At 39.7% G+C, this 21417-nt stretch overlaps 1 protein-coding gene across 5 annotated transcripts in view; it reads left to right on the forward strand.

Moving 5' to 3' along the window:
- Positions 1–20164, forward strand: part of SLC6A11 (solute carrier family 6 member 11) — a 105108-nt gene extending 84944 nt beyond the window's left edge. For 4 of the 5 annotated variants that reach the window (XM_054838101.1, XM_054838103.1, XM_054838105.1 and 1 more), the window contains 7 exons: positions 4514–4638; positions 6777–6889; positions 7947–8084; positions 12954–13056; positions 13379–13479; positions 14801–14971; positions 16806–17021. In XM_054838101.1, the coding sequence (XP_054694076.1) occupies positions 4514–4638; positions 6777–6889; positions 7947–8084; positions 12954–13056; positions 13379–13479; positions 14801–14971; positions 16806–16958 (904 nt within the window). In that variant the 3' untranslated portion in view covers positions 16959–17021. Of the gene's footprint in view, positions 1–4513; positions 4639–6776; positions 6890–7946; positions 8085–12953; positions 13057–13378; positions 13480–14800; positions 14972–16805 lie in introns of all 5 variants that reach the window. The other variant, XM_054838102.1, reaches the window with a different exon arrangement.
- Positions 20165–21417: the final 1253 nt, after the last annotated feature.

The raw sequence follows: 21417 nt of genomic DNA on the forward strand, positions 1-21417 counted from the left end.
TTGTCTCTTAGCTAAAGCACAGTAGAAGTGGATAGCATTGCATTGCTTATCTTTATAGAAATCACTAACGAAATCGTGAATGACTTCAGCAGGTTTTAATCTTTCTTGAATCAATGTCAAAAGGATATGACTCACACAAATCCTCATTCTATTTTACTGGCATGGGCAGGAATATGAGCACTACTTTTTTCTTCTGGCATCAGTAAGCAATGCTTTAACAAAGGCGCTACTCCTTTTCTCTCTTATTTAATTTTATTTTTATTTCTTTCCAGTTGCAGCCCATCTAGAAACTACTCTGTCACTGCCTCAAGGACTGCAGTAATCTTTTTACTATGGTTTTGTAGCTCATTACAAAAAGCAGGAGTTTTGACTTGTGATTGGAGAGCTTATATGTAATTTTCCTTCTTTTCCTCTGACCCTAGCTTGTAAAACACATCAGCTGCTCTAAAGCTCCTGAGCAAGATGCTGCAATAGAATACTTTTTACTGAATTCAAGCTTCACAATTCCTCTAACAAAATATTTTCACAAATTTCCTGAATAGGAAAATTTATTGCGTCCCAAAGTATGATTCTTAAGCAATCTGAGGGAACAAGTAGGACAGAAGTTACCTGCAGAAAGCAGCTGAGTTAAACAGGGTTGTTAACAGAGCAAGACGTACAAAGCAGCTATGCAGTAGAAAGCAGAATTAAATTTGTATTCTAACTAGCACTTAAAAAAATTAAAATCAAGCCATGCATTTACCTCTTGCAATACCTGCAGTGTGCTGTTTGACTGTAACATCTACTTCCACTCTTTTTTACACTCTGTTTTACTAAGGTGTTTTTTTCTAAGGGACAGTTGCAGTGGAAAATAATGACATGAGGTATTTTAGTGGGAAATTGGACAACCTAAACTGCACGAGGGTTTTTCTTATTAGAAATTATTAACATTGTAAATGAATTGCAAACAAGTCACTTCACATCTTTGAATAGGAAATGAATTTTTATTACCCTTACTTATCTTTCGTTGCGATATGGTTTCACAGCACTGCTCCTTTGTACTGCAGGCTGCACCTCAGCAGGATGATTTTTGTGTATGAGCCCCATGTACAAATGGGGGTTTGCTGCCATGTTGCCACTGTGGTGCCGAAGATAAATGAGTGATTTCACACGCTGTCAACAAATGGACAAAACTTTTAAGAAATGAAGATGTGTCCTTTCTCATCAAGCTTCTAGTCTAAGATGAAAAGAGGGATGTGAATTGGTCTCCAGGGGATCTGTAAAGGCCAGGAAGTAACTGGAGGGATGCAAAAGGCTCTGGGGGCTCTTCTCTCTACTCAAAGAAGCTCCTTAAGGAAGGCAGAATGAATTTTCAGCAGTATACTGCCTGTTGGGCAGGGAGAGGATAAGGGATGCATGTCTTGAATTATTCAGGTGATTGGCAAGACATTAGTTTGGAAGAATGTGAAGTTTTCATAAAAATTTGACGTTTTCCTTTCATTTGAAATCAGTTTGGGCTTCAGTCAGGCTCTGATGCCTTCCTACCGAGGACGCTTATAAAAAATTGATGAAAAATTAGAAAGACTTCATGTTCTCCTTCCAATGATTCTTGGGCATTTGTATTATAAAAGTCATTGTTTTCACAATCAATGGATCCAGATCCCCCTCTCAGTTTTCCTTTCTGTAGCAGGAAAAAAAGACTGAACTACAGGTTACACACTTTTATCTGAGGGGAAAAAACAGAAGGAGTTGAGGAGTTAGAATTCTTGCAGAGATAAAGGAAGCGTGGAAATTAAAATCGGACATTAGGTTTTATTAGGACAGAAAACGCTGCTAGGTCCCCAGAGAACCAAGTGTTCAGCCTGTGACTGTGTAACTGGGGAAGAAAATGATGGAGCTGTGGCTGTGTTATGTGAAAAGAATAGGTACCTCACTAACTGGAGATGATGAAAACCCCCTTAGGTTCACTTTTGTCCATTTCCTTGGAGAAATGCATACCTACCCCATAACTATTTAGTACCACGGCACTGTGGTTTGTGGATCTTCCCTGTGAGAGGAGAAATGGCTGTGCTCCTCTTGTTCTCTCACAGATGATCTTACACCACTTGGTCCCTGCCCTAGGACCTTCCTTCAAAAGGAAGCAGCAGAAACTGTCAGGGGCTCAGAAGGTGCACAGGGAGCCACGTGTCTCCACCTCAAGCCTTTTTCTCATGGTTGGGAACCAGCAGCTCGCAAATGTCCTGTGCCACCCCATTCATCAGAAAAAATATCTTGTTGTTTGAACTGCATTTGAAGCCTGGGAAAGATCTAAAATAAATCTTATCTACAGAAAACAGGCTGTTCCAAATGGAGGCATCATATGACTGGTGAGAAGCCAGATCCATCCCACTGAAGTAGTATCTCCTTTTTTTTTCCCCAAAGGATTAAAAAAATACATCTTTCTGACATCTCTTGCTGACAGACTTAGTTATAATTTCTCAGCATTGAACTCACCAGTTTCTTTGGTGAGAGAGGCTGGGGTGAGAATCTCTCCAGCGCTACTTCAGTGCTGCAACACACTGAGAAGAATAATTAGGAAGATGATCTTTTTGTTGTATTTCTCTGCAAAGCACAAAGAACTCCATGCTTCTGGTTGCTTTCTGTCAGATTGCTCTTTTGCTTTAAAACATCCAAAGCCTGACTGTGTATAACTATGGGAAGCAATTCCGTATGAAAAGCAAATAAATAACAGGTTAGAATTCCGACCATTTTCAGAATTTTCAGAAAGTACTTTAGAAGACCTATTTACCCCTGCTAATGAACAAACAGTTGTAGAGAGAGAGTCCATGCATGAAAGAAGTGTGAACATCACTGGACTTTTCCATGTCTGAGTCTTGATCTACAGATGGGACTATTAATTCTTTTTTATTTCTGGTCAAACTTTGGCAATTTATAGATTATGTGCCATATAGAAATGTTTTACTATGAAATGGCTATGAAAGCATAAAAAGCATTCTCAAAATAATGGTTAAAATTAACTGTGGACAAGGCAATCAGAGGAATCGAAAGCCTCCCATGGCCCAATGGCCAGAGTTGAGCTGCTCACTCACTTTGCAGTATTGAAAGGTATTCCTGCTTCCTGCCAGCTAGAACATACGTGCCTGATGCTAAGGTGAGTCCATCAGTAACAGGAAGAACTTTGACCAGAGGTGGGAGGCAGTGCAGGGCTCGTTAGTGAAGAAATAAGATGCTGGAGGTGGTCACCTCACTTTCAACTTAATAAACTGATGAGCTAAAGTTACAGGATAAAAATACCAAACGAAACAAGCTACAGGACAGAGAGATTGCCAAAGAAGTTTTGCCGGAATATATGCCAGGACTTCAAAAATATGAATTGTCTCTGATTCTCAAAAAAATCACTACAAATCTGCAACAAAGATGGGAATCGTTATTCAAGATGTGGATTCAGAACCTGTTAGATTTTACAGCATCATTTCTTCTCATAGAGAGCTTGCACAAAAATTTGCTTCAGAGCTGTAGTAGGATGGGGATAAACCAGACTAAGGTATAGGCTTGACAGAGCTACAGGCTTGCCTTGTGTTCCAGTGGTTTAGAATGCCAATTTACTTTCAGGCATCTAGGTTAGATTATTACTTTCTCAAGTACACGGCTGTCTCTCGTAGCAAACAGTCTTAAAAGACTGACTGCCATGATAAATCATTCCTACCTCATCATCTGTTAAGCCCAAAGTACTGTCTGAAAGCAGGATGAACGATGATATTTCACTGAGCTCTGGGGAAAGATCACCCCTTTCTGCAAGAGTATTTCCCATTTTCTTAAAGTGATTTACTATTGTGACATTTCCAATCTGGGAAAAGAAATATTTCTTCACCTTGGCCTTGTAATTGTCATTGTTTGATGTGTAGGATACATCGGTCTGAGAGATCACTCTCCCTGCACTGTCTTTGCCTACTTGATAGGCACTTCTTTAGGCATGTACACCCTTCTTAGATTATGTATGGTGCTTTTCATTACCACAGCTTCTTAAAAAGAGTTTATAAACCAAACTGGAGTTGTATTTTGTATGGATATATATTTCCAATATACTGTAACTGGAATAGAATTAGCTTAACTGAACATAGGACTTTTTTCCAGGAAACAAATTACTGCTGTTTTTATATAGGTTATAAATGAGTTCATCTTTTCTGGAATACATTATTACAACTACTGTAGAAAAATTGTTCTTAACACCATTCTTACAGTATTTTTACATGGGTTTTTTTAAAAGTTTATATTGAAAAACAGTAAGTGAGTAGCCACAGGTTTGCAGTTCAACCAGTTAAAACACAAGCAAGGGTATTATGATGGTATCTGCCTGTAAATGCTTATGCCTGACTGATTTCTCTCAGGTATAGTATCAGTTGGGAGCTTACTCTTAATGAACAACTTAATGTCCATTCCTGCAGCTTGGGGTTCTATTAGTCCTATGACTCAGTATATGAAAGAAACCCAGACTCTGGAGATCAACTGCAGTGTTTTTTATTTATATTTTCAGAGACTGCATCATGCTCTGCTGCTTGAACAGTGGCACAAGCTTTGTTGCTGGTTTTGCTATCTTTTCAGTTCTTGGATTTATGGCTTATGAACAAGGCGTGCCCATTGCAGAAGTTGCAGAATCAGGTAAGTTCCAAAAGCAGTTTTCTGAGTTAACAAAAAATGCACAGAGGCTGCTGTCAGAATACTTAGTCTGTGCCATGTCTTATGGATAAATTGACTGTTTTGCAGATAGTTTTCCAAAACTCCTCTTGAAAACCTGTTGCCTGATTCACTAGAATAACTGCTATAAGAAAAGTCCTTAACTATTTTTACGGTCATACGTTTTATGTGTGAAAAATATTAATGTTACTGCGCACAGCACTGAATTCATAAAGTCAAGGAGCTATTGTAACACAAACTTACTCTGGCTGAGCATCCAGAAGATTGTTTAGCAGAGATATATTGCTCAGTTATGCCCCTTGAGTGTTATATCCTCCTGAAAAGAGCATTCGGTTTTCTTTAAATGAGACAGACCGAAATCCACACAAATGTTTGTTCCTTCTGGAAAAGAAAAAAAAAAGAGAAAAAAGAAAAAAGATACAGGTATTAAAGTCATGAGAAACCAGCTGTTTAGGAGAAATCTTTGGAAGTCCTCTCGCTTAATGTATACTATCCAAATACAGATTTCTAACAGTCAGACGGGTAATGCCGTCTCCTAATGCCAGTTAGTTCTTCTCCCAGGGGCATACACTGAGATGCTCTTGTTGATTAAAGATAAAAGTTCTTGTTTTGAGTTTGGAAAGGCAGAAAGGCCCAGCTCTGTGAGAAATTAACCATCTAACAGTCATTACCAGCACTTAGACTTAGGCATCCAATGAAAGTTAATTGCTCTTTAACACCTTTGTGGATGTAACATCTTTAAGCATGACTTAAAACTCAACAGAACAAAAAGAACAGGAGCGCTGCCCAGAAAGAAAAGCAGTATAATGCTGAACTGTTGAGAAGGAGAAATGACTCTTATGATGTTAGTCAAGTTTAGCAGGAAAACTGCAAAGCAAGTAGGGCTTCACTGATACTGTCATGGAAAATATTTCTCTTTTTCTAAAGCCCTCAAGACAACTGGCTTATACTATTGTAGAAACTATACAGAAAAAGGTTAAAAGACTAGAGCAACTCTGGAAATTATAGTAGCTTGTAAATACTGTGTTAAATGAAAAAGCAGTAGTGTTGACAGGTCTTCACTGAAGTTACTGCAGCAGGAGCACAGAGGTACCCCTTTATCAGCCTTCTGATACTCCTGCCTTTGTATCCCTGCTTTAAAGGCTGGCTAACTTCAGTAAAAGCTGGTATAGCATGAGAGTTTGCAGCAGCTGAAAAACAGGCACAGGTACATAAGAACAGGAAAATATGAGCTAGGTGAGATGGTAGTTTAGCAGATCTGAGAAGCTACCAGTGCTCTTGCAGAAATGTTCTATTTTAAAGGTTTCTGTAAATACGCAGCCAATGAATTAATGTTATGTACCAGCAGCAGCACTCAAGAACACAGAGCAGATTCTGAACAAACCAGTAGAGATTTGGTTTGCACCACGTATGGCTTCCAAGACACAGCTCTGACCGTTGACTGCGTTCCTGCACTAATTGTCAGATACAGTGCTGTCTTAAGGGCAAAAAAAGATTCCAGAATATGTTAATAATTTATATAAGGCAATCACAAGACCACATGCTGTTATTTATTCAGGTACGTGAGTCTTGCTGTACAATCACATAAAGAAGGAGGAGAACATAAAGTATGGTGATCTCCTAACAGAAGTCTTCACCTTCAAACGTGTGGACAGGACGTAGGCAGAGTTGATGTGCCAAGCAAGTCATCATTAGTGATTAGCCTCATCACCAAATGTTTAGACTATTAGAGGTGTAGAGTTTGTCAAAGTTTTCAATCTTGTCTTTAGCTCCTCTTGTCTGCCATAAAAGAACAGTTAAGTTGTGGTGGGTTGACCCTTGCCAGCAGCTAAGCATCCACACTGCTCTTCACTCACTCGCCCACCCCAGTGGGATGGGGAAGAGAAAAAGTGAGAAAACTGTGAGACCAGATCGAGACAGTTTAATAAGCGATGCTGTGCAATCACTGTTTGGCATTAGCCACGGGAGCTAATGGTGTTAGCAATGCTGTTCTATCCACAAATCCAAACCACAGCACCGGACAGGCTGTTACGAAGAAAGTTAACTCCAGCCAGAGCCAGCACCCAAGGATAAACTATTCCCTTTCTTTTCTTCCTTTCCAGGACCAGGACTTGCATTCATTGCTTACCCTAAAGCCGTTACCATGATGCCTCTTTCTCCTCTGTGGGCAACTCTGTTCTTCATGATGCTTATATTCCTTGGATTAGATAGTCAGGTATGAAACAAACGCTATTTAAATATTTTGTCAGATTCCCTGCCATGTGTATATCAGCATCCGCGATGTAAACAGCAGCTAACCCAATGAAAGAATGAACCCTAGCTTAATTCCTTGCTTAAAAACACTGATTCCAGTTCCTTATTTTAAATCTTAGTTGTGTGATAGTGAAGATGCCTTTATGATTTACTGGGAACACAGATACAGCCTGACTATAGCTTTCATTATTAACACGGAAATCAGTTTGAACTTAAATATAGGTGATTAAAATTCACAGTTCAGTAAAATACCAGTGTGTCATCTTTTCTGTTTTTAAGCACTTTGCAATAAATTTTGAAACTGAATATCAGATAATGATAATGTAAATTCCTATGGTGTATTTATATTTCAAGATACCATAGCAAGAAATGTGTAGTCATACTCTGCAGCAAAGTGACAGCATAGAAGATGTCCTTCTTACGTGCCCATAAAAATTGTGAAAGCTGGTGAAAAACGTAAAGTAGCTGGCATTTTTAGCATGCAGCTCAGCTCTCAGCATGATTTGGTTCAGAAGGTTTATGATTGTATACTGTAGAATAAAGCTCTTCAGTGCTTATTGTGCATGACACTTCCAATCATTAAACTTAACATTTTAATAATTGCTCTTTTTCCTGATCTAACATATTTTAAAAAATCTTTTTTCAAATAAGCAATTCCTGAATTCTACTCCTGACTGTTCCAATGAAATAGGCTTTATATTGTCTACTTTGGGGCAGTAATTTTGGTGCCTATTTTAGAAACTTTGCTCCAGAGCCCTGAGTGATATAGTGAATATCTGTGAATATTAGATTCAACTATTTGAATTTGGTGGTGGACTGGAAATCCACGGCTTCAGACTTTTTAATGCTGAATTGACGTTCCTCTCAGGTTGAGCTTCTGCTTACAGAGTGTCCTCAGGGATCATTCAGTCTCTGTGATGAGATCATAGAAGGATGTTTGAAGTGTTTAGCAGCAAATCCAAATCCCAACAGCAGATGCGACACATATTTCATGTGTACTTTCCTATCATTTGTTCTAGTTCGTGTGTGTTGAAAGCCTTGTGACAGCTGTTGTAGATATGTACCCAAAGATTTTCCGAAGGGGCTACAGAAGAGAACTGTTGATTCTCGGCCTTTCCGTTGTGTCATACTTCATTGGCCTAATAATGTTAACTGAGGTAAGATGTGCTTTGTTGTACTACTGCAGAAAAAAGGAAATGGATTTCTGTTTATAATCATAACAGCTAAAATGCAGGAACATTTGCCATAGACCAACTACACTGTCAGGAGCACGACTACAAAACACTTGAGAGACTGTTCTCAACTAGTGTGTAACTTTTGAAATGTGAAATGTATCCTCAGGTTTTCAGTTGAGCTTAGGAAATATTTTAATCAAAGTTACGTAGCAAAGGAAATTCCATCTGCTGTGCACCAGCCAAGCAGATATACCGATTGTGGTTTCTGCTTACTTACTCTGGGAGACCTGACTGAAAACAACTACGTTTTTGATGAATAGATCAGTAAAGAAGATGAAGTAAAGTGAAAATAGAAAACTAAAACATCTTTGATTGTTATATCACTAGGGCAGGTCAATCAATACAGCCAATCTCTGAACAGAAGTTGCTTCAGTAAGAGGGGAAAAAAAAAATTTATTTTTTTTTTTTTCTTCCAAACAAACCAGGGTGTTTGCTTTGGGATGTTCCAAACCAAAAATTCTGAGGGTGTCAATCCATCCCATCAGTTCATGATATGTCTGCACCACTGTGTTTGGTATCCAGGGTAGGGAGGGACTCTGGGATCCTTTGGTACGTGGCAGGAGTTCAGTCTTGCTGCTCAGTGCTTGCTTTGCAGAGTGAGTTCTGTCAACAGTTGTCTTCTCCTTCGCGTTACCCTCTCAAAATAGGAAGAAGATGGGCAGAGTCCACGCTCTCCTCTGCCCGCTTCTTCTGCTTGTTGGGCCATTAGAGCCTCCCTGTGCCAGGGAGCGAGGCAAAGAAAAAGGTTTGACGTCTGAGGAGCTGTGTAGAAATAAATGTCTGAGGAGCGTGTGTCCGAGGAAGCCTGGCTGTATTAACTGTGAAGGGCCACAACGTGTCTCTGTTGTGCAGGGATCTCAGGCAGGGTTTCGCTTAATTTCCCTCTAGAGATCCACAGTCCTTAGCCTATGTGCTTTTCAAATTGCTTTGTTACTAAAAATGAGCAAATTTCACCCAAAAAAGGTGTTAGGCAATTGTAAGCATGTTAGTTTATTGTCCTCAGTATGCAAATTTTTACAACAAATAGAATAAATCAACTAATTAGAATCTTTAGATACACTTTTAAGGAAAGAATAACTAAAGATGGGGAGGAAAGTGGAGACTAGGACAAAATGAAACTTCTATTATTTTTTTTAGTGACAGTTTGTGCCAGACTAATCAGGTATCTTTCTCTGGTAAGAGACATGACACTCTGTATGAAGCAAATGCAGTTCAGCAGGAGTTTGATATACTTCAGTGAAGGAATTGAAAATTCACCACAAGAAAAATGATTAATTTCATTCAAAAGAAAAGGACTGGTACCAGTAACGGACAAAGAGATGATGACTGTTGGTGTTAAAAGTGGCTGAAATGAGATTCTTAGTGAAGTTACAGAGACAGCGATAGGCAGCAATTTTATCTAGTACCTGTAGTTGACTTGCTATGGAAACAAGTCACACAGAGTCACTGGCTACGTGCGACTAGCGCTCTGGTGATGTATTCCTTCTTCATTTTAAATTTTGAACCTATTGGCAGATTTCAGACAATTTAACAGAAGTTTCAAAGATAAATCCTTTTTCATGAAAGTTCAACGTTCACAAAAGTTGGCCGCCAGGTAGAGAAGTCCTAGAAGTGTCCTTATTGTTCAAAAGAACAAAGCATGAGTTCAGTCTTTAGTAAAAACCAGAGAATTCACAAAGAAGCTGTAGCCTAATGAGTGCATGAAGGGTAAGGGCCCAGAGTCATCTATAAAATTTAGTTCAAATCAGGCTTTATTAACACTGATGTTCCTGAGCTTAATGATAGGGAAGGACTAGGTGACTGGAGTATTGAAGATGGGGTAAACTATAGTAGCACAAGGTATAAACTCACCCATATCATAGTAAACATTTCTACTAGGCATTGAAAACAATTAGGAAAGAGAAGTATCTGGATGTGACACTAAGCACTAAGAAAGTATTTCCAGTTGAGAGGTGGGAATAGTCCCATGACTGGACAAGGTAATAGTACCGCTGAAATATTATGTGTGACTCTGGATCCTTGTATTCAGACTGGAGCAGCACACAAAGCAAGAGTAAGTGAGAGTGATCCTAGGAGTACAGAGCCCATTTTATCAGAAACTAGCAAAAGGATGATAATATTAGCAAGGGTCTATGACTGCTTTCTGTAAGGACATCATGGATGTAACAGTGAGTATCAACATGAACTATTTCAGCAAAAAGAATGGCTCCTTTTCCCTCATTCCCAACCCAGGGGGTATAAGCTAGCCATGATTAATTAGGCTAAAAATTAAGAAAGATTTCTATCCATCAGAACAGTGAGGTTCTAGGAGTTTTTCCCAGAACAATAGCTCTGGCTTTAAACTGGAATTTGGATTGTTGGTTTATGAAAGGTATTATGTGACTCAGTTCCCTGAGAGAGCAGGGGAATTCAGTGGTTGATGACGAATTCCTTCCAGATGTGTGTCCCTATGAGATGAGCATTGGAGCAGAGCAACTGCACAGGCACCAATTTGCCTGTAGTCATTATTTCCCTCAGTAAGATAAATTGTCTTTGCTATGTAAAGTGGGGAAATTTTGGAATAATTCCTCCCACAGTGCAAGTGTTAAGCAGAGCACTGAGAGATACATTATGGAGATCTACAGGCTAAAAGAAATGTAAGCGTGAAGAGGAAGCAAGTTCTCCAAAATGACAGGAATATTCTTGCAGGAGTTTTGCTGAATTGTTTTCTGTACCTTGGATGGTCTTAGTTGGTTGATCTCTAAGTTTCCAATTTGCTCAGATATTTGCTGAACCTGACAGTGAGCTCTTTGCAGCAAAGATGTTCACTTGTGAGATTTTGGGAAGCAGGCAGCTGGCAGAGCTGACTAAAAGCAATGCAGCTAATAATCAAAAAAGCATCTGCATTAAGAGGAAAAAAATGTCATGTAATTAAAAAAAAAATCCTTGCTTCTACTATAACTTTTTGCTTAACAGAAACCTTAAGGGAAGAAACACTTTTTTCTCAGTATTGCTAGAGACCTAAGTTATTAGTGAGATGTGACTAGGCAATCCTAGTAGCTGGGATCCCGTGCAGAACGCTCCATTCCACGGCACTTCAGTGAGGCATCAAAGCGTTATTCATGGGTGAGATTTCCAAGGGAAAACAAATCCAATCCTCTCTTGCACTTCTAAACACACATTCCTGGATTTTTGTTCAGGCTTTGGATTACTCATAAAAGATATTTTACCTTACAGGGAAAGCTTTCTCATTCAGGGCATTTCCTAACTATACAGCACTAGTTCTGCCAAATGCCTGCTTGGACTGGACATCAATGCAGTTTTATATACAGTAACTTTAGAACTTTCTTATGTTCTGTAAGATTTAGACAGGATTTCAAGTTTATAGAGTCTATCTTAACTGACCTTCACTAAGTTAATGCAGAGGAAAAAAAGGGGAAAGTACTAGGTATTGGTTTTGATGTAGTTTTCTTTATGTTTTTAGGGTTCTCTTCCATTTCAGAAAATGGTCCGAGATGTAACGGATCATGTGTACTACCCAAATAGCATTACATTTCAACCAAAGAGCTGATCTCAAGCCCCTCTTTCCTTCACGTAGCTTTCTGCAAAGAGGGAAGTCCTAGGATTCCTTTCTATTGAAATGATCTTTTGTGACTCTCCTCCTCATTATTATTTCAATATTGAATGCATATGTGCTAAAAGATTAAGTATCTTGCAGAGAAGGTAGTGTAATATTATTCATAATGCTATTAATTGGGCTTCATAGGTTTTCTTCTCATCTTGCCTTGAGGCAAAGGCTCTAGAAAGCCAGCCAGTTCTCTGAACAGTTCTGGCTGTTGTAAGCAAGTGAGAAAATACGGGAAAGGAAGAAAAGAGTTATATCTTTGATAGATGTGAAAATTGATAGAGTTGAGTCCTAGTCAAACAGTAAGTAAGTGAGGATATCTTAGTTAAAAGCACTTTCACCTTTTTCACAGTGGTTGGTATTGTGGCACCCCTGAAAGCAGAGAATTGCCAGTCCTTGAAGGCATAGTGCGCGCTGTGCACGGATGCCACGCTCGCTTAGCACACTGCTTGGTTTTGGTTGCTCTCCTTTCTTGAAGCGCAGATGTTTCTATTTTAAAGCCATCTGGAGAACAATTTTTAACTTGTTAGGAAAACATTTTTAAAAAGCTTGCTTGGAGTCCGGGTGATTCTTATTTCAATTTTTTTTGGTCAAGTAATAATGACTCATTTAAGTAATGTGGCTGAAAGGCTGTGAGCTACATTCAAACTTTACAGGTCAGTTTACTCATTTTACAGTCCCTATGCCGTTGGAGAGCGATTCTAGTAGCTACAGATTTTGCCTTCTTTCCCCACATTTTAACTAATTCTTTTACATGTTAATAGCACAGACACAAACCCAAGCCCCTGCATCTTCATGTGCAGTGATCTGGAGATCAAAAGCACCTGTAGTTATCTGCAGCTTGATGTGATAACAAATGAAGTTGATACAAAGCATGGAAGTGGGAGAGCGTTTTGGGAACAAGTCAAATGTAGTTCTCTCCGCTCCAGGATTGACTACCTTCAAGCAAATGCATTGTATTCAACAGGCACAGGGAATAATCTTAAGTGCTATGGAAGAAAAAAATCTTTCACAATAACAAATCACTGAAAAATGAATATTCTTTGTTCAAGAAGGAACCAACTTTAGTAGGAAGATTGCCAGGGAACCAACAGATTGACTGTGTAATTAAAGCCATGTTTGCTGTGAAATATTCCTACTGGTGCCAACACAGTATTTTTTTTCCTTTTTCTGTTTTTGTCTTTCAGGGTGGGATGTACGTCTTTCAGTTATTTGACTCTTATGCAGCTAGTGGCATGTGCCTTCTTTTTGTTGCCATATTTGAATGTGTCTGCATAGGCTGGGTTTATGGTGAGTTGCTGAAAATTGCTGTGGTTTTGAGTTGTTATGAAAGTTTTCTATTTGCATAAAAGCAATGTGAAAGTCTTGTACCCTTATGGAGTGGGGCCTTCCACACTCCCATGCCCTACCAAAAAAAATCAGGAATGCCTTTTTTCCACTCTGAATAACAAAGATAGTGGAACAGATTTATTTTTCTTTTCCCCTTGGTCCTTGTCAGGACTGACCTCCACCCTCCTCCACCAACGAAGTCTGTTACTGTTTTAAATACTGACCTACACAACCTCTTACATGCACGTTCTACATCTGATTTTTTTGGGGTTCTTTTGGGCAGGCAGCAATCGCTTTTATGATAACATTGAAGATATGATTGGGTACAAACCACTGTCACTGATTAAATGGTGCTGGATGGTCTTAACTCCAGGTATTTGCGCAGTAAGTACAGAATATCCAAATAACTTGTTTTAGACGTAAAGAGGGTTCTCTGTGCATATTTTTAGAATTTTGCTGCTGCTAATAGTTCACAACGATTGAGAAAAACGCCTGTTGGTTTGCAGCATATGTTTTAATTAAAAACCACTCTGTAGGAGCTGTAAAAATTGTTAAATACTCTGTGAATTGTGAGAAATCTTAGTATACACAATAATAGGAGAAGAATAAACTCTGGGCCCTAGATGAACATTTGCCAATACAACGGAGGCGTTTTTTCACTGGCACTGCTAGTATACCTTCTGTCTACCCAGCATAACTCAAGCTCCTCCAGACTTGTGCTGGTTTCCTTGCTGCTCCAGCCTTCTATTTCCTTCCCTCCCTTTGGGCGAGCAGACATTTTTCAAAGAGGACAGGACGTTTTTTCTTCTAGCAAAAGTAGCAGAAGAGGCCAAAAGCATATCTCATATGCATGAAGAAGGGGAAGGAATCTGCATTACCAGAAGCTAGCAGTAGTGGTGCCAACGCTGGCAAAATTACAAAAGGAGCATAACCAGATTGCCCATAAATTTGATGCACAAGTGCTTGAGGATTAGATACAAAAACCTTCCAGTTGTCCAGTACGTACCGGATAGGAACTGCAAAACCACAGCTGGTGGGGCACCTGGAGATCCAGGTTCCCTTCAGCTCTGCCAGTTCATTTGCAAACATGGGAAAATTTCTGAGTCATTTTCACCAACTCTGAAATTAACTTACTATTGCTTGCTCTTGTACACTCTTTTCATCTCTTTGGAGAAAAGTATGTAATAACTTTTCTGTATTTCATAAATTTAAATGGTCCAAACTGCTTGATTAGACACCTGTCGAATTCAGATAGATATATTTGAGCTTTTGTGAGGATGAAAGAGTTGGCCTGCAGAACTGCAGATACAGACAGTGGATTAAGGCAATTTTGAAAATTTTGGCTTTCCTTTTTCATCATGACAGGTTGGAGAGAACGCAGCTTGTGTTACTTAATCACAGCTGGTTCACGGTAGCAAAACTTAATCTTTCCTGCCCAGGTACTGTTTGCCATCAAAGTGCAGGTTTTATTGTCATTGAGAGGTAAATAGGATTTCAACTTGAAAGGTTGTTCATTTCTGTGGAAGCTACTGAGACATGTTATTTCAGCTGTACATAAAAGAAGTTATTGCTGAGTTTTTTCTCTGACTGAAAAGCTTACCTCTGCTTTCCATCTTAGGGAGACTGGCCTTGCCTGAGCAGTCAATCCTTTTCTTGTTACAGTGTTTTTTTAAATACTGCTAATACGTTTCTCTGCTTATTTCAGGGAATCTTCATCTTTTTCCTGGTGAAATACAAGCCTTTGAAATACAACAATGTATATATATACCCTGACTGGGGCTATGGCATAGGGTGGATGATGGCGCTCTCTTCCATGATCTGTATCCCCTTGTGGATGTGCATTAAGCTGTGGAAGACAGAAGGCACTTTCATAGAGGTAAGATATATTTTCAGATTAATGATACTGAAAGAAGAAGTGGGAAGGGAGTGTGAATCCTCACCTGCACGAGACTAAGCACAGTTTAATCAAAAAAGCAATGCCGCGTACCTGTCCCACTGGCAGCTTGGGGTTAGGCCTCTCAGTCATTCGTGGAAAGAGGCATCTGAATTGTCTTTATTTTCTTCTGAATTTCCTTTTAATTTTTTTTTCCTTCACTGACTTCAGCTTGTGCTAAATAGCCAATACTATAGCTTTAAGGTGCTCTGTTCCTTCTCAGTTTGTAACTTAAAATGTCTGCAATGTCAGCTAAATCCCTCAAGAAGGTTTGTGCCAGCCATTCATTCAGGTCAGCTGCCGCCTTTCCATGGTTTTGGTAACTCATGTTTGTGCTGCCAGGATCTTCCTCCAGGAGCCGAGTAGCAAGCACTCACATATGTCTTCTGGACAGTTTTCCTGATTGTGGTTCTCTAAGTGAGAAATAGAGGCAAAAAGAAATATTCAGAGCAATTTATTAACATTTGGTATCAGGTTATCTCAGGTCTAGGCTGAGGTTAAGATTATTAAATATAAGACCTTTTCTCCAAAGAAACACAGTGAAGATGGTTATAATGGAAGAAACAAGAATGTAACTCTTATTTGGCCATTTGGGATTTCTCATATTCCAGAGAAGCGTGGTTCTGTCAGCGGGAACTCCTTTGATAATAGCCAGTAAAAGGGCATCCCAGCATTGTCACCTTCTGTCTCAGTACACACATGGAAGGGACTTTATTCACTCCCTTTCATGCGTTCTCAGCCTTTCTGATATTCGCTAGGATAACGCCAACGTGAAGAGCAAGGAATTTCTGTGCCCAGGATGTCTGGTGCTCATTAACTTATCTAGCACGTTTGAAAGATCTGTCTCACATTGTATACCCACTCTTTCAAAATTATCCTCCACTCAGAACCAAAGTGTATGACCTCTGAATATACCTGAGTATATCTCAATGTAACAGCTACTGCGTTCTTGAACGGAGAAGCTAACATGCAAGTTATTGGGCTGGCTGATGGCAGTCCATATTGAAATGACTTCATTAAGCTGATTATATATGGCCTGGAGACTACTCAGGAAATCTTTATTGTGGGTATATAAGCAAAAAATGAATCGTCCATAATATAGTTTTCTTAGCATGTCAAAAAAGGAAGTTTTGCACAAATCTTAACATTAAATATTTCCTTAATGCATCAACCTTACCCGGTCTTTGCAAGTAAATAGACTTTGTTTACAGAACCTTGTTTTGCATTGCCTTGTACTCTGAGGCACTGCAGACAGGTCATCTTTCCCAAACATGAACAATGAGAGGGAGTTTTAATTACAGTTGGGAGCTTCTCAGGAAGCCAACATCCTGCAGCAGCAGCATTGCTACTGATGTTATTGCTGTAAAAGAGAAAGTTCTCAGCTGAACATACATATTTTTCTTTTGTTCTTTATTAATACACTTTGGCAGTCTCTTATTTTTTTTCAGCATATATGCTTTGACTATAGCATGAGAAACAAAATGTACCCATATAACAGGCCTTACCCAGAGCATTGTGCTGCGTTTCTTCATGGAAGGGAATGTTGCTCTAAATCAGCATGAAAATTCCCTTTGACTTTGTCTTCACCTTCCTTCTCTTCCCGTTGGTCTGGTGTGATTTGTAAAGAACTGTGCGGCGTGCAGGTTTATGGGTGCGCCTGTAACGGGGAAATGAGAAGCAGACATGCAAGAGAAAAGGGTTTTATAGTCAATCTGTTTAAGAAATGTGTCTGTGACCAAGAAAAAGATTATGATTTCCATTTTCTCAAATTTTCTAGAAATTCAGGAAGTTGATTACACCCAGCTCAGATCTGAAAATGAGAGGGAAACTTGGAGGAGGAGCCTACAGTGCAGCAATAAATGACTGCGATGCCAAACTGAAAGGAGATGGCACCATTTCAACCATTACAGAAAAGGAGACACATTTCTGAAAGAACTATCTCTCTTTTTTTTTTTTTTTGTATAAATGAAATAAATAAATAAATAAATTCACCTAATTATAGAGGCTGGCTTGTTTTGCACAAAACTTTATTAACCAGTTAATTTTAAAGTGAAAATTGTATACTTGTTTAAAAGTGATTTTTTAAAATTACTATATAAGTAATGATTATGTAAAAGAAAAAGAAATAGTATTATATGCTATGTTAGTGATGACTTCTTGTAATATGGTGATTTCAGTAAATGTTTTTTTAGAAGTTAGAGGGACCTGTATAATGTGCTGTAAAACTTTTCTACTTTGATTTCTGTCAGACGTAATGTTGTATAGATATATGCACTCTAATCTGTAAGCATTTCAGACCATTGCAGCTTTTAATGTATGTATATAAAGGGGACCAGAATGTCCTTTCGTTTATATCGGAAGAAACTGTGAGGAGATGGGGGGTGGCTTGTAGCTGCTGTTGCGTATTACTCTCTAAATGCGGGCTGGATCCAAAGGCCAGGGGACCCAGAGGAGCCTTTCCAGCTGAGGCACCAGGCTCTGTGGGATTCAGCCCCTCCCTAGCCAGGGCAGCTGCACGACCGAGCTCTGCACCTAACCAAGCTCTTCTTTCAGGGCAAGTTTTGGGAAGCCGACAGGAAGCACCACCTCAGCCGCTCTTACCGCCTTCTCTCCACCCTCCATTTGCTTCAACAGGTCTAAAAATGTGGTGGAATGGGCCCACTTCTGAGTCACGGTTTTTCTGGAGATTGGATAGAGAATATTTCTTAAGAGCTCTGAATTTTGCTGCTCTTGTAAGTCCATGGTCTCCAAGATGACGTGTACTACTTCAGGGGACATCTGAAGCTTTTTCATTTTCTTCAGTGTCTAGGTGGCCGGTACTTCATTTTGGTTGACACTTCCCATCCCCTGAAGTGAAATGTGTCTATGCTTGTACAACGGGAGATCAAGGTTACAACTGGAGATGTTCTGAGGGAAAAAAAAAAAAAAAAAAAAGCAGGTTTAGAGCTCTGCATACCTTGGCCTCTCTGTCTCCTTGTCTGCTTGCCAGTCTGTCTGTCTGTGCATCTATTCACTCCCGTCAAAAGAAGTGAAGGATCCTGTAATGACGATATGTAGCACTATATAGCTTTTCTCATCTTCAGGGTACTTTCTAGATACTCTCGGATTAGGTCCTGATTGTTCTACCCTGAAAGGTATCGAGGCTTGCGCTGAAGTCAGAATAGGAGCTCATTTGGTGGAAGGCTAGAGTAATTGGTCCTGAACGTAATTTATATATGGTGCAGGAACAAAGACAGGGATGCTGTGAGTTGCAGGGGAGCAGTATGGGGTTTGTGATATCAGGCCTTTTGATTCTATCAGTTGTATGAACTGAGTCCCTCAGATTTAAAACAGATTTTGTATGTGAATCCAGCTGACGGACGGTTGTTGCCGTGAGGTATGCAAATGCTAGTGCCAGTATCAAAATCTCTAGACTATCTCTTGGGAGTTTTTTGGGGGTTGGGTTTTTTTTTTTTTCTTCTGCCAATATTCCAAACACTCTCATTTGTTCTGGACAATTATTCTTTTTTTCTTGTCCTGTTTTTTTATTTAATGGTTGTATGAGAAACCTGTGAAGAATACTGTACTACACTGCGGAGTATTTGATGGGGAGAAACAAGCAGCAGCCTAAGACAGCTCAGAAGAAATGTCATAACATCTGCTGTCTTCTCTGCAATTCAAAATCACCAAAGCTCAGATCCCAGCACCTGGAGCTGTAAGAAGCAGAAGTGGCTGCTGGCCTTCTACAGAGGAAAGCATTTCACTAGAAGTCTCTAAGTATATCTTAATATTACGTAGAACTGTACAGGTAGTCAGCATTTCTTTGAGATTTTACAGTTACCTCTTAAAAAGCATTTCCATACGCTCAAGTCTCAAGTCACATCATCGAATATAATCTATTTAATTTTCCTTCATCTTATTTGTATTTTTTGTGTGGTAAGGTAGAAGCCTAAGAGAGAACTTCTCTACCACAATTCTACTTCAAATATTTTAAGTCCTTTGCACGTCTCCATCATTAGTTGCTTAGAAAGGACATTTTGAAGGAGCCTGCCTTCATGAAGGCACAGAACCATCATCCTGTGAATGCTGGCCTCCCTCAGAGGGAGTCTTCAGCTTGGCATCCAGAACTGGAGGTTACCAATGAAAATCATGGTCCCACTGGAACATGATACTTCTGGAAGAGAAATGCTCCCAGAATTGACACCACAGAGTGAGTTATAAAACTACAGAAAAGACAACGAAGCAACTGAAAGCTACAAATTGATATTGAAAAAATGCCCACTCCAAACCCTAGAATTTAACATTTTTGGAAGTGCTAATGAATCGTAAGCATTTCTAATCTCGTGTTCCTTTCTGGTCCTTCTCTCCACCCACCAGAGCTGCAGAAGTAAGGCCCCGAAGGCACAGATGGGCCTTGGGATGGGTTATGTTCCCTCCCAGAGTAAATGTCAACACATTTTCATATCAGTGAAGGATGTAGATGCACTCTTGGGTTACACTTGGCCCTTAGCCCTTGCTTTCAATGGAGTTATCTTCAGCAATTGGGACTCCTCGTGAATGTTCACAGTAAAGTGTGCCAAGAGGAGGAACCCACACCACTCAACTGGCCATGCATTAGACACAAAACGAAAATCCCAGCCAAGTCAAGGTTGCCCTTTGAATCATAACACGCATTGCTGTAGCAGGAAAAATTGACTTGCGGATTTTAGCTTCTCGGTGTACTTTGAACTGTTGTACTCATCCAAATATCTCCACAGGAACTATGTACTTGGTATGGAACGTGCTTCCTATTCTGCTGCTATGAACCATTTCACCCGTAGCTTTATACACATACATGTGGTTTGGCATGGTCTAAATTATTATTCAGTATTACTAATGTGCTGTGCTTGTACATGTGTGCATTTAATATCTGACTTCTTTAACACTACTGATTTTTAAAAAATATTTTTCTTTTGTGGGGAGGGATCTGGGAGGGCGAATTTCTTAATAGTATTTGTGTTGTGGGGTTTTTTGGGGTTTGGGGGGGGTTTTTTTTGAAACAATATGAAGGGGAAAATGCAGAAAACAACTCTATCGTGATGATTTTTTTATGCAGTAGAAACAATATTGCCCTTTTCTGAAATATCTGCAGTATTATTAAAAGTAATACAATAAAAATGAACAACCACTAAGGTTTATGTAACATTTTACACAAAGAAAGATTGTTTGGTTTTGAAGGGCACAAGGTTTCGTCTACTTACTTGTTTTAAAAATTAAAGGAAATGGGCAAAACCCATTCTGTCTATTTTAGTTTATATCAATGTATTTTTTATGACCCTCACTTAACAAATTAAATAATCACAACTACCCTGTTAGGGCAGACCTATGTCCCTTGATTTTAAATGGGGAACTTAGAAACAAGAGAAGATTTAGCAACTTCTTTGACCTCATCCAGTAAACCTATGGCTGAAACAAACGGAAGTCTCCTGATGTCGTAACTTTATGTTACTGTTATGTAATATAAATCCATGTTGCCATGGGAAAGTGCAGACCTACCACCGCTTTCCTCCCTGTACCCCATCCCTCCCCACTCCTGGCTGTGTTTCACCATGGCCTGCTTTGTGTCGCTGGCAGGGTTAGCGGAGCCACAGAGAGCTGTGCCAGGAACCAAACTGGCTGAAACCTCACCCCACAAAAGCTCTCGGTAACTCCAGCCTATTGCCTGGCCATAGAAATGCTACTGCTGAGGGGAGACACCACAGGACAGTGAATTACATCTTCCAGCTGCTGTAGACATGATGCTGGATAAAACAACCTTCCAACCATGGCCTCAGTCACAGGCCAGCGCTCCGTCCCTTTGATGATCTTTTGTACTATGATGTTATGCTCTTACGCTGTTCTTTCTTATGTCAGTGGCCCATGTAGAGGGAAAAATGCTTGCTTTAGTACATGACGCACTGATGAAAAATTGTGATGTTCTACCCTGAGGCACCCTATTATGTAGTAGCCTGCCACACAGGAAATGAAGCTCTTTTCTTAAAGGCTGTTTCTCATCTTGATTAATGAAGCATGGCTATAATAAAGAAAACGTGCTATGGATTTTGACAAAGCCTTTTAATTCCTCTCTGACTATACCGCCTGCTCTACCCAGCAGCACAGATACCGCAGGAAGGACGTGCACCCTTTTCCCAGGGCTGATGGCCTCCCACCTGCAGCAGCAGCCTGTGGCAGACCCAGGCGCCAGCCAGCCAGCACTACCAGGTTCTTGGCCCCGTCTTGCAACTAAATATTAAGTAAATCTGAACGTGCTGGGAAATTTGGCCTCAGATGTTGATGACTCCCCATTCAGAGGAATACCTGAACTTGGTCATCCACAGTGCAGCAGTGAGTCTAGCGAAGACTTAAAAATACCGATTTCTGTCTAGATGTCA

Source organism: Grus americana, chromosome 11, assembly GCF_028858705.1.
Source record: "Grus americana isolate bGruAme1 chromosome 11, bGruAme1.mat, whole genome shotgun sequence".
NCBI lineage: Eukaryota > Metazoa > Chordata > Aves > Gruiformes > Gruidae > Grus > Grus americana.